The 14,209-nt window shown below is 40.4% G+C and overlaps 1 protein-coding gene across 1 annotated transcript; it reads left to right on the top strand.

The window, feature by feature from the left end:
- The first annotated feature begins 107 nt into the window (after nt 1–107).
- On the top strand, nt 108–11,763 carry LOC116722226 (major facilitator superfamily domain-containing protein 12). Its single transcript, XM_032566430.1, has 11 exons — nt 108–886; nt 3,193–3,312; nt 6,584–6,794; nt 6,871–6,988; nt 8,730–8,945; nt 9,024–9,116; nt 9,195–9,287; nt 9,752–9,922; nt 10,048–10,142; nt 10,591–10,721; nt 10,793–11,763. The coding sequence occupies exons 1-11, from the start codon at nt 739–741 to the stop codon at nt 10,834–10,836; spliced, it is 1,440 nt and encodes a 479-aa protein (XP_032422321.1). The 5' UTR covers nt 108–738; the 3' UTR covers nt 10,837–11,763.
- Nucleotides 11,764–14,209: the final 2,446 nt, after the last annotated feature.

Below are 14,209 nucleotides of genomic sequence, written 5' to 3'. Positions count from 1 at the left end.
GGAAGGGATTGGGAAGAGGAAGTTCCACCCGCTAGTTTGTTGTTATTGGCTGAGAGGAGCAACGTGGTTGTCCTATTGGTTCGTTGTAATATGTGCGTCATAGTTACCGGCGACCTGCATTGTTTACGTCTACGTTAAAGCCAGGTGAGGGTTAGCGCTGGGACCAGCTTCGGAGCTGTCATGTGCTTTCATTTTTGTGAAATGTCAAGAACAGAAGACAGTGGAGCAGTTTCTGTCTGGTTGGAAGATAAACGCCTGGTGTGAGTTTAGTTAGCTAAGGTGTTCTGTTGTTGACGTATCGTCATAACTCGTCGCTCGTGTTTCATAAATATTTAGCTGGTGGAACTTGTTTAAAGTAGTAATGGGGAAAGCCGTCCTTCGTCCGCTGGTGTTTTGTTTCGGTTTGTGTCCCTTCTGTGATGCTCCTCCTGGCTTTACAGCTCCTCGCTGACTGTCAGCTGATTCAAAGCGGAAAGAACAATATAAGCTGATGGAATAATCTTTACGCTCTCCCTCGTGCTGGGACAATACGTTGGTTGGTAAACGAATGTAGCCTACATGTTTATTTGTCTTTAAGAACGTAGTTATTGAAAAAGAATAGGGAACCAATCCCTTTTTTGAGGGTGTGGGGGCTCAGAGATGTCCGTCTAGTCTGCTTGAATGATTTGAAGCCATTTCAGCTGCTCAACTTGATGAAAGCGCGTGCGGAGTTCCTCCTTTTAACCCTCACGAGCCAGCATGTCGGACACAGAGAGGTCTCTGCCCGCTGTCAGAAAGCTCAGCTATGCTGCGGGACACTTTCTCAACGACCTGTGCGCTTCCATGTGGTTCACATACTTACTGGTGTTCTACCACTCAGTGCTGGGATTCCAGAACACGGATGCAGGTGAGTCAGTCTGTCTGAAGCGATGCGTAATATCGTTTTATTCTCCATTTCTAGGTAAAGGACTATTTCACAGTTTTTTGCTTATTCAGAATTACATGCAGCTACAGTTAAAAAAAGAAGAAAAAAATTCAAAATGCTGAGCTACGTGAAACTAATCTGTTACTGGTGGTGAAACCGTGTGATCCGTGGAACTTGCACTGTATTTGTACCACCTCAACATTTGTGTTTTATTTCTAGCCTTTAACCCTGTTACATTGGGTCCATATTGACATCCACATTATCTAGAGTGGGCCAGCATGTGAATATTCTACTCTAAGAGTTTTTAAAGCACCTGTCTGTAAACGTTCAAAATAGTTTATAGACAAGTAAACTATTTAGAGCTTACTTGGGGTTCAAATGTTCCAGATGAACTCCTCTGGAACATCTGGAGATTATTGTTGACAGAAATCAGGATGTGAGTGGCTTTGGGGGATCTGGACAGTGTTTGTTCAGATCTGTTTCAAATGTAACAAAATTGGTGTACATCTTGAGAACCTTGTATTTTGCCAAATCAAACTTAACCTGGACTTATTCTACACTGAAGACACTTTACTTAGAACCCAGTAAAAGTTAAAGTTTGACTATATTATTTTTTTTGAATTTGGTTAATATTTGAGTTTGCACAAAGCTTCACAGGTCCAAAACTGAGTAATAATGAAGCTGTCAAATTATAAATTAGCCTGATCACATTTTACTTGCCGAAGTATCTTAACTTTAATCAGATTCTTACTTTCATTTAAAACAACAACAACAACAGAAGAATGGTCCCTGAGGCTGTGTGTGGGAAATCAAAATGAACAGCTTGATTTCAGCTGTTCATTTTGAGCATTTTGAACTAGTTTCCAGTGAATGCATCTCTAACCTCCCTGACTGCCATTGATTTTTGCTCATCTGGTTGGTTTGTTTTAGGGTGATTGGCTCCAGATGCTGTTCAGTGTTTCATCTTTCATTTGAGACACACAATGTTCTAAACACCCTTTATAACTAATCTAATGGTCAGGTCTTTACATTGCACAGTCTTTCTGAAAGGTAATTTGCCCTTTTAGAGATTTCTTCTGTTGATGACTATTTTCCTACATTTAATTGTCAGATCACCAAATATCCAGAGTTGTGTTTGTTTGTCTCAGAGGCTATTTGAAAGTGGATGTTCCACATAATATTTTCAGTAATTAAGGGGGAAATGTAACCAAATCAACTTGACCCTATATAAAAAGAAAATATAGGGTAGCCTTCATAAGTCAACATAGCAAAGTTCCAATGAGTGCAAAACAAAAAAAAGGACCCATCTCTTACCAAAAGTTTGGGTAATTTGAACTTTAGAAGGCCTAAAAAGAACTTATAGTTTTTGTACTTAAAAAGGCAGACTTTTTAGATTGAGAAAATCTAAAAAGATGATAAAGATGGCTAGTTCTGTTCTGTTGTGGGAAAATCTGGAGATTATTGTGGACAGAAATCAAGAAAATTATGGACAACCTCATCAGATTGCTGTACAAGTGTCTTCATTTAGACTCTACTTCTGAAATACTGACTGCTACAGAAGAACCTTCCCGCCCACAGCCATAAGCATTTTCAACAACTCTTGGGAGAAACTCTTCTAAAATGTGTTAATCCTTTTGGGATTAATGCATTATTTTTCAGTTGAACTTAATTATTTTTGTGGACTGATGAAACATAAAATGTAGCACTCTACGGAAAAAAACCTTAAGTCCAGAGACACCATATTTGGCGAATACATTGCTGCTAAGGATGGTGTGACCAGGTTACGGAAGCAGTTACTTTTTCACAAAGTACCCGGTTGGTTTGGATTGCTTGTTGCCCCTAATAAATAAAATAATCATTTTTTTTAAGTAAACATTTTGTAATTACTCAGGTTATCTTTGATATTGCCATTTGTTTGATGTAAAGCATTTATTTGGGACCTAGAAAGTAAAACAGGTCAGGTGGCAAATCATTTTCTGACATTCTCATGTAGTTATTTCTTTGAATTTAAAGAGATATACAATTTATATCCAAAATAGTAATTTCCACTTTCAGTTTTTATTGCGTTCTTGCAAAATATGCTTAAATGTTTCTAGATACACAGTAAATCTTACTGTAGCTGCAAGGCGGTCACATAGACTCTCTTTTCTTTCATAATGACTATTTATAGCGAAAGTAAATTTAATTCCAATTACATATGATCAAGTTTACCACCATTAATACCTGTTCTGTTTAATCCAGTCAGTATTATAGAATTGCTAATCTGTAACCATTTGTGTGTGCTCCAGGTATCTTGTTGCTGGTTGGTCAGATAGCTGATGCCATCTGTACACCCCTGGTTGGCTATGAGTCAGACCAAACCTCTGGTTGTGGAAACTATGGCAAGCGGAAGACCTGGCATTTGGTTGGTGAGTTTGTTAGTACAGTTGGACGGAGAGAATGCATCACACTGCAGTCTCATGTTACTGCAGCACATGGTTTAGAAATGATTTACCTTCCTTTAGGAATCATGAAGGTTTATTCATTTGCTCATGAGTCATGTTGTAAACTCAGAAGTTTCCAGTTCAAGGTATAAAAACAGTTTTTATAGTTTCTTGGTTTTAAATTCTTTGGGCCTTTTGTTTTTCAGAAAAACACTATAGAATGACTTAGTTTATTGGTGTTTATTTACATCATGTAGTATTACTGGCATGTGAATAATTCATAAAAGAGTCTAGTAACTCATCACATGTAGTGTATGTAAATGGGCTCATTCTATTTTTCTGTAATTAATACACAGATATTTAAAAGATAAGGATGGGTATTTTGGAAATGTTAGCTTAGAATCCTACTTAGAGTATGCTCCAGCTGGGACACCCAGTGGTTGAACTCAACACTTTGTGCCAGCTCAGCTGACAAGGTCCTTTAATGACATCTGCTCAGGGGAACATGGTGTGATCCATAGGGTGTTAAGAGTACAGTTGACTTGACAGGAGCAAACCATCTTGCGACACCTGCAAGCACCAGAACGTCCCAAATGGTTTCCAGGTTTAGATCTGATCTGCACCTGTGGAGGACCAATAGTAACTCTGGGACTTGTGTATAAAAGAGTGCTTTCACACTAAAAATCTGCAAGAGATCATCATGAGAAAAATGTTGGGGTCGATGCTCCTTGGGCTAAATAATTGAATGGAGTCGGGTTTCAGTGTATTTAGGTGAGTTTTGGCACTTTGTAGTCTATTGTCCAAAGCACAAAGTTTGCATGGCTACTGTACGATTTCACGTTTGCGTATGTCTACGCAAACTTTCATGACGCGTTCATTTTTATACTTCCAACTTGTGTGTAAAGTTTTACGCCACAAATTTTTTGTGCGTACACACACTTTATACATGAGGCCTCTGGTGCTCGCTAACTTGGCTTTCTAATGTGTTTCTTAGATCTGTAGCTCAAGCTAATTAAGTAGTTGATTTCTGTACTTTGATCCCTTCATTTTACTTTTGTTGGACGCAGTTGAGAGTGGATACATTGCCATCCTTTAATACCTGCATGAGATGAGGATGTTTTGATTTGTCTTCTTGAGGATGTTTGTTTTGTGCACATGCGCATTTTTGAAACCATGGTTTAGAGCCCAGTTGAAATTCAGAAATACATGATTAATCCCAAAGGGAAGTTAAATGTTGTCTTAACTCCTATTATGTTCTTCAGAGAGTTGTTGTAGATGCTGATGACTGTGGGCAGGAAGGATCTCAAGTGGCGAGTTTGAAGAAGCCTCTGATTTGCTCACACTGTTGTTGTATGTCAGTGTGATGAAGAGGATGCTCAGGGTTGTTAGGAAGTTTCTTCAGTTTATGAAGAATCAGCCTTTGCACAATAATCTCCAGATATCCCCAAGTGGCCAGATAGCTAAATGTCCCCAGAACAGAACCAGCCTTTTTTTTATCAGCTTTTTAGCCTTTTTAGCCCTTTGACTTATAAAAGCACTGTTTCAAACTCAGATGGCATGTAAGAGGTTGGCTGTATATTTCTGAAACTTGTTACCAGCTGAGTGAGCACACACTGAAAACCAAAGTTTCACTTCTGAAAAGTCTTTGCTCCATCTACCTTGCTTTGTCCTGACTCCACTAATAATAGACTGGCTTTTTGCTCACAAGGTTTTGGATCAATTTTCAGGTAACCGTGTACACTGGACCAGCTGGTATTGGTAATGACCAATACCAAAATGCCAAAACAAGTCAATTTCTTAATTATATCTCTTATCATGCTTTGTTGGAACATGAACCTATCATTACTATTAACTTCCAGGCAGTAAAAAGCCTGGCATTAGTTCACATTTAACAAGGTTTGTCTGGAGATTTCTTTTTTTTATCTTCAAAAAGTAGAAAATTACAAGTTTAAGAAAAAATATAGAAAACATTTGAGACATAAATCAGAATTTGTAGAACGATAATTTATATCATTGTGGAGCAATAAGAGTTTTGTTTTGTAACCACAAAGAGTCGAGAGCCTTCAAAACAAGAACCATTTGTCCTACATGCCTGGGTGAGTACAAGAGGAAGTATCACAAATAATCACACAGAATGCTTTTAGCTTTTTTTATTCTCTTGTGTGAAGCAAACTGGAAAGTTGAATGTAATAAACTTAAGCTTACTACAGAAACTGAATGCAAACAAGCTCTAACAACCTATTTAATCACAAATGCTACATTAAATGAGCCATAATGAGCATTAGTGAAGATTTTCATTTTATTTGCAACTGCTGTTGGTGTTACCTAAAACAGAAATGTGTTCAAAGTAGTAGCAACATTACAGAAAGTAACATAAAATAGTTCTAGTAATGTAGTAGAGTAATAGAAAACATGACAGGCTTCAGACATGTCATGAGAGCACACACCAGTAAAGGAGCAATATCTTTGTCACAGACCAACATAATTCATGTTATGGAGTGATTGGCCCAATCCCCAGCTTTTAATTCAATTAAAACCTTGCAAGATGACGTCACGTTGATGCACTGTTTCTAAGGGAAAGCTAAGACATGCAGAGGAAATGCAGAACGCAGTCAAACTGTCCTGGAATGAAACACCCACTCCACTCTGCTACAGGGCCAAGATGGCCGCTCGAGTTCAAGATCCTCACTTGAGTCGCAAAAAGGAAAGACTTCAGACTCGACTTAGACTTGTGGCATAAAGACTCAAGACTTGACTTGGCCTCTTGAGACTTGAGTCTGAACAGTTTTTATACTGTGTAATAAAGACTGACATAAAGCTGGAATTTCAGCTGATGAACTGGATCATTAGCCTGTAACATTGCTGGGTTATGGGATATTAATGACTCATAACAATCTGTTCATGTTAGCTGTAGCTTCATAGTAATGAGCAGATGAATGTTTCTCTAAATGAGTGCTGTACTAAATGACTTTGAATCATTCAGTAAACAAGATGAATGTGAATTATCCCCAAACATTTTCTCACTGTTGATCAAGCTGCAACATTAATCCATGGTCACTTCTGGCTGAAAATGTAAAAATAAAGCATGTTGTGTTCTGTTCATTCAGAACTTGACTCTTCTTTTCAAACACATGGCTATTATTATGAATAGCCATCTATATTTTATTTTCAAAAAAAGAAAAGTGTGATGGTTCTATTTTTCTAGATGCTCTCCAGACATTTTTCAGAAGCCTCTTTTCATCCTGTTTATGTTCAGGCACGCTGAGTGTGGTTGTGTCCTTTGCCTTCGTCTTCAACCAGTGCCTGGGCTGTGACCCTAACACTCCTCAGTGGGCCAGCCTGATCTACTTTGCCCCATTCATCATCATCTTTCAGTTTGGCTGGGCCGCCACGCAGATCTCCCACCTGTCTCTCATCCCAGAGCTGGTCACCTGTGAGCATGCTAAAGTGGAGCTCACTGCATACAGGTAGGGGATTGGCTCCAAAGCAATGGGCAGGCTGATGGACAGGTCCTGAGTTAGTACTCTCCCTGTGTTTGTTCAGGTATGCATTCACTGTCATAGCCAACATCACAGTGTATGCCCTTGCTTACCTGCTGTTCCACGGTCAGGCTGGAGAGGATGAAGACTCTCTTGGACCAGCAGACACTAACGTCTTCAGGGTGAGGACATGGATGGAGGCTTTTTCTGATATTTAACTGCTGTCTGTGGGATACTGGCAATAATTTCATGGGAAATTATATGAACTGATGGAGAAGTTAGGTAAATGTCACTTTGCCTTTTTTTAGAAAGTGATAGCTCTTTAAGTGGCTGACCCAGGAGGAAATATTTAGTGCCTTTTTCTTATCCTTGAACCTCTGAAAACTTCACACTGTGCAGTGGATGCTTGATCTTTCAAGTTTTAAAAAAAAAAATTTTTTTTTATTTTTTTTTAGAAGTAATCTGAAAAGTGTGGCATGCATTTTTAAATTCAATCTGGAGTCAGTTTTAAACAGAACAATCTTCCACTGCAATTACAGTTGAGTCTTCAAGGGAAGACTTATAGAGACTTGGGCTGGACAATATGGCTGAAAAAATTATTAAAATATAATCGTTTCATATCGGTTGACATTGATAATTATTTAGTTTTTTTTACTTAAATATCTGACATGCTGCCAAACTGGTGGCTTGACCTTTCTTGATTTTTTTGTTTGTTTGTCTTTTCACTCCATGCCATTGCTTTTATTTTGAAGCAATTCTGAAGAACAGTGGCAAACCGTGAAACTGCTGCTGCGCATGTTACTCAACAAGTTGTTGCTAGGTAACCATAAAGAGTGAGTGAATTGATGTTACCCACCTAGATGGCGGTGAGAGTTTGAGGAGCTAAAGCCCTTCCTCTGCCTCCATCTTCCAGAATGCTGTGTGGTTCTGGATTGGAGTTCAGTGAATATTCTCTACATTGAATATTTTATCAGATGTATTATCTGTTGATAATGATCATGTGTCTCACAATATATATTGATTTATTGTCCTGCCCTACTATAGACTGAGGTTTTGTTGTTTTTTTTGCTAAATTAGTTAAGTTGAGTGAGACTGGATTAAGTATTTGTGTAACATCACTTTTCTCATCTGAAGTTCAGTCTGGGCTTTCTCTAAACCAGGGGTGTCAAACTCCAGTCCTCAAGGGACCCTAACCCTGTCCTGCAACTTTTAGATGAGCCTCTGCTGCACCACCTGAACAGAATAATTAGGTCATTAAGGCTCTGGAGAACTGATCTACACAAGGAGGAGGTAATTAAACCATTTCATTCCAGCGTTTTGTACCTGTGGCTCATCTAAAACCTGCTGGACAGTGACCCTCGAGGCCTGGAGTTGCCCACTGCTGGTTTAAAGCGTTCTGAAGAGGCCTTGATTAAACCAGGGGTGCCCAGACTCAGTCCTTGAGGGCCGGCATCCTGCATGTTTTAGTCTCTCCCTGGTCTAACGCACCGGGATCAAATGATGGCTCGTTAGAGGCCTAAGAAGAACATTGACCTGCTGAAAAGGTTGTTGGTACCAAGGAGAGAACTAAAACGTGCAGGATGCCGGCCCTCCAGGACCCACTTTGGACACCCCTGCTTTGATTAAACCGTTTGACTGCAGCTCTGACTGCATGTTTGGGACGAAGCTCCACACACACAGTGGGACATGTCCTGCTGCCCCAGACAGGTTTCCTTCCAGGGTTCTGCTGTTTTTGGCTCCACCCAAAAACAGCAGGGTGGAGCTGCTGTCTGATTGTCGTCCCTGTCAGACAATCAAAGCCTGGGATTTTGTTTTAGAATAGATCATTTCCAGCATCTTGGCTGAATCCTTTAGTCTGTGACTTAGTGTGAATTGAACCAACAAGTAAACAAGTCTGTAATATAATGCTGTACTTGAACCCAGAACCTGTCATTGATTGTGTTGGGGATCGGCGCTCTCTTCGCTGCTTTCTTCCACCTGGGAACCACAGAGAGCCCCAATCACAAAGCCAGCAGGGACTCTGGAGGAGAGGAGGAAGAGGAGGCTGAAGGGGAGCGAAGGCCGCTGCTACCTTCTTCCACTGTTTCTTCATCCCTTCTGCAGTGGAAATGTTGGCTCCAGCAGCCTTCCTTCTACCAGGTGAGCCTCTCCACTGGTACCAGAGCAAACGCAGCGTGTTGGAGAGCAGCTTGACAGCAGAGCATTGTGTGTGTGCAGGTGGCCTTACTCTACATGTCCACCAGGTTAATCGTCAATCTGTCCCAGACCTACATCTCCATGTATCTCATAAACACTCTTGGCCTGCCCAAGGTAAAACTCACTTATTATGTCGCTCATGTATTTGGTTTTCATTCCCATAATTCACTTTTTATACTGCTTTTCAAACAGAAATATATCGCTACAATCCCGTTAGTGATGTATCTGAGCGGCTTCCTGTCCTCCTTCATCATGAAGCCTGTCAGTAAACGCATTGGAAAAAGTGTAAGCAGAGCCTTCCACATGTTGGAATACACATTTCTTTAGTGCTTGATGCTCTGAAATATTTTAGTGTGGCAAAAAAACAAACAGATTTGAATATCTTACAAAAATAAGCTGAGTTGAGTTAAAATCATTCTAACCCAGCCTGGCAGTATGTGAGTGATGCTGTGCTGGAATTAGAGTAAGTCAGGTAATTCTGTTTGACTGTTCCATTTCAGATGGGGATGAATAGTTTTGGTTACATAAATCCACCCTGTATTTGGAGTTACATTCCCAGATGAAGCTCAGACCAGACAGGCTTGTTTTGTTGTTGTTGGCCTCATCAGATTAAACAGGCCTTAAAAAAGTAACAGGAACTGAATCTGACTCTTTTTTTTTTTTTACTGCATTCCTAAAATAAGGAAGTGAGAAACATGAAGCACTGAGTGTGGAATCTCACCTGATTATCTCTTCTTCTGTTTGTTTAGCTCACTTACTTTGTGGGCCTCCTGCTGATCATGGCCTTCTCTTACTGGGTGCTGCTGGACAACAAGATGGGTCAGCAGATCTACGGGGCTGCGGTGCTGCTGGGGGCCGGATCGGCCACCATCCTGGTCATATCCCTATCCATGACTGCTGAGCTGATCGCAGATCAGACGGTAAGTCCTCCAGGCTCCTGTTCTGGAGGAAGAGAGTAGACAAGAGGAAGGGAGCTGAAGGACAGTAGAGTGACCTCTTTGTTACGTACAGCAGCCAGTTCTGATTTGTGTCTCCACCTCTGCAGCAAAGCGGAGCGTTTGTGTACGGAGCCATGAGCTTCACCGATAAACTGGGCAATGGAGTCGCAGTCATGATGATTCAAGCTATGCACCCCTGCCAGTTAGTACACACATACACACATACACAAAATGATGCAAAAGTTCAAATGGATAATAGTGACTGCATGTCATGTTTCAGCAGGAACTACTTTTTTAATGTACTTTCAATTTCGTTGTTTTTATCGATCCTTTGTGAACCTGAATATCTCTTTAGCACTTTATTGTGCTTTAAAATGATACTATGTGGCTGGAAAACATATAATACTGCCTCTTTAAATGTGACAGAATAAATCTGTAGGTTTGTTTCCATTTCCCCCTTATTTGTGTGTGTGAAATACATGCTAGTCTTCTTTTTGGATGACTGCACCCTATACCAACCTTTAAATGCATACAGGAAGTGTGTTACTGTGATCAGCCCATATTTATTCTTGTATAGTCAGACCATGCCAGGGTTCTTGAGTTTCTAATGCTTTACTTGTCCAACGGTCTCTGTCCTGTCTGTCCATCAGCACGGTGGTGTGCTGCCCAGCCTGTGTGTGGTTTTATCACTACATCATGGTCATAGTGACGGGGGGCGTGGCTGTCGTTGCAGCGTTGGCGCTCTGCTCCATCCTCATCTGGCCAATCAGGATCAGAGCACGTGAGTGAAGCTGATGACACACCAGCATCTTCATGTGAGCTTAGCTTTAGTCTTTCTTCTTCTGCTCCCAGGTGGCCTGCAAGTCGTCTCTGATGGTTCCATCTCAGTTAACTAAGAGTCGGACTGGGCCGCCTTCACCTTACTGGGAACTCAGGCCTTAGATGGACAGCAGGGACACTCACAGTTGTTTCTGAGATTAGCTTCAAGTTTTTTGCTGGAATGTCTGGGAAATCCCATCTTAAATAAGACTAAATATTTCTTATCCTCTACACTAGGCTGACACCTAGTTGCCATCATTTTCTAGAAATGTTGGGTGCATGAGATAAAATTATTATATGAGTCCAAATCATTGTGTTGTAGAGATGAGGTCTTCCTTTGAGTGAAAGCAAACACAGCAGACTATATGGTCAGATAAACAGGAGTCCAGCTTGACCCTGTTTTACATTTTAAACACTAAAAGAGTATGACAAAGGGAACATTTAAAACACCAGACTGGTGGGTAAACAGGACCGGATCCTGACATCACGCTACGCCCCAACAGGACTGAGCTGAAGGAGTTCATCATTCATCTTGTAGCGAAGCAACCTGCTGTAATTCCTGTTATTTTTTGTGTGTATTTGTTTTATGCAGGGGAAAGAAAAGTGTGGATGTTTAAAAAAATATTTAAATCAGTTTGTGTTATACCAAAAAAAAATCCTCTAATGATCAAACTGAGCCTAAAAATCATTGTAAAATGAAACAAAACTTGAATAGTGGGACTGCACCTGACTTTGAAATACTTAAAAGGGATCAATGTCTATTAATGGTATGTATTAATGGAATAATGAGGGGAATCTCATTGGTGGAGCAGCACATCTCAACTACGTCTGACTGGGAACAGTGGGAAGAGCTGTTGACCAAACTCTGAACCAAAGCTGAGCTCTGACTTTGGTGACCATCTAAACTATTACCTGGTCTGCTTCACCTTTGTAAAAAATATTTAATTGATGAAGGGATTATTGTAAAGGAGCTGAAACAATAAAACCTGTTTGTGTGAGTATTAGCTCTATTGTGTTTTACTGACTTCAGGACGGGTCTGACATTTTCATCTTGGGTAGATGTCTGCTGTGAGAGACATAATCTAAAAAAAAAATCCAGAAATCACAATGCATGATTTTTTAATAATTTATTTGTATGCTACTGTCACAAATAAGTATTTGAACATTTGTGAAAATCAATGTTAATATTTGGTACAGTAGCCTTTGTCTGCAATTACAGAGGTCAATCATTTCCTGTAGTTTTCTCTAGGTTTGCACTGCAGCAGGGATTTTGGCCCATTCCTCCACACAGATCTTCTCTAGATCCACCAGGTTTCCACCAGGTTTCTGGGCTGTTGCTGAGAAACAGAGTTTGAGCATCTCCAAAGATTTTCTACAGGGTTTAGATCTGGAGACTGGTGAGGCCAGTCCAGAACCTGGCTGTGTGCTTCAGGTCATTGTCATGTTGGAAGATCTACAGTGCTCTTAACTGAGGGGAAGGAGGCTGTTCCCCAAAATCTCACATTAAATGCCCCCAGTCATTTATTGTGCGTTACAGTGCAGTCGTCCTGTCCCATGTGTGGAAAATGGGACAATAATAATTTTCACTCGCTGTGTTTGGAAGACACACCGAGTCTTCCAAACACTCGGTGTTTTCCAAACTAGGTTTGGAAGACTCGAGACTCCAATTAATCGCTATTCAAGATCTCGATGCCACCAGAAATGAAAGAGAGCGACAGAGCTGCATCACTCTCTCCTTCTGACTGGGTACTGATGTTTCGGTACCCAATCGAAACCTAGTTTGGAGTCTTCCAAACTCGAAAAAGTGAAAAATTTCACTTTTTGGTGAAATTAAAACCAAAAAGTTCTATTTTGGTCTCATCTGACCACATAACTTTTTCTCATAACTCCTCGGGATCATCCAAATGGCCATGAGCAAACTTTAAGATGGGCCTGGACATATGCTGATTTAAGCAGGGGAACCTTCTGTGTCATGCATGATTTTAAACCAGGGGGCCCAAAGTGGGTCCTGGAGGGCCGGCAGCCTACATGTTTTAGTCTCTCCCTGGTTTAACGCACCTGGATCCAATGATGGCTCGTTAGAGGCCTAAGAAGAACATTGACCTGCTGAAATTTTTTTTACTACCACCAGGGTGAGTTTTAGTGCATTATAAACAGTAACCTTGGAAACACTGGTGCCAACTCTCTTCAGGTCATTGGCCAGCTCCTCCTGTGTAGTTGGGCTGATTCTTCACCTTTCTCACCTTGTTGATACACAACAAGGTGAGATTTTGGATGGAGCCCCAGTCTGAGGGAGATTGACAGTCATTTTTAGCTTCTTCCATTTTTTTATAATTGCTGCACCAGTTGATCTTTTTTCACAAAGCTGCTTGGCAATTATAGACCTTGTGGAGGTCTATGATTTGTCTCCGGTGTCTTTGGACAGGTCTTTGCCATGTTAGTAGTTGGAGTCTTACTGATTGTGTGCAGCATAAAAGAATCTTTATGCAGCTATCGACCTCAAACAGGTCCTTCTAATTTAGAATAATAAGTAGAACGGAGGTGGACTAACAGGTCTTTAAGGTCAGAATTGTTGCTGATTGGCAGGTGTTCAAATACTTATTTGCAGCAGTAACACACAAATAACCTATTAAAAAAATCATACATTGTGATTTACTCACATTTTTTTTAGATTATGTCTCTCACAGTGGACATGCACCTAAGATGTAAATTTCAGACACCTCCATGATTTCTAGGTGGGAGAACTTGCAAAGTCGCAGGGTGTTCAAATACTTATTTTCCTCACTGTACAACAAAATGGCAGAAGAAACCAGGTGTTCCAAAGGTCTAGTCAAAGTCCAAACTTTAGTCTGGTTGAATCACAAAAGTTGTGAAGAAACTGACCACAACCTCTTTGAACTGTTACTTCAAGTTCTTGTGGCTGAATTTTGTAATAACTTCCAAGTTATTTAGTCAGAAAGTGGAAATGAGTCTCATTGCACTGAAAAGTGTTCTCCTTTCTACCATGATTATTAATGAACCATCAGGCACATGTGTGTTTTTCAGTTCAATCAACACACCCTTATGTGAGCAGAAATCCTGCTATATGGCTAATAAGACTGTTAAGATGTTCTTAATCTGTCACATGTTGGGAAAACCTCCCACCTAGTGCAGCTGGAAGGAAAAGGCAAGATCAGCGGAACATGAGGTTTATTGTTCCCCAATTTGCTGTAAAATAATCTTTGTTTTTGTTCAGGGAGGCTTTGTTGTTTTTTCCTCATTCAGTGAGCTCCATGTGACTGAACTAAGGATCCATTGCAGTTTCACCAAATCACTATAACCGCAGAGTATTGAGAGGTGGAGTGGTCAGTTTATTTTTCCTATGAATCTGAAAAATAATAAAATATTCTATTAATATCGTTATGCTAATGCTGACTCTGCAGTTTCTACTTTATTAAAGTGGAAGTGATC

This window comes from Xiphophorus hellerii, chromosome 6 (assembly GCF_003331165.1).
Source record: "Xiphophorus hellerii strain 12219 chromosome 6, Xiphophorus_hellerii-4.1, whole genome shotgun sequence".
NCBI lineage: Eukaryota > Metazoa > Chordata > Actinopteri > Cyprinodontiformes > Poeciliidae > Xiphophorus > Xiphophorus hellerii.
The sequence above is the reverse complement of the archived record's forward strand: the minus strand, read 5'-3'. Positions and strand labels throughout refer to the sequence as shown.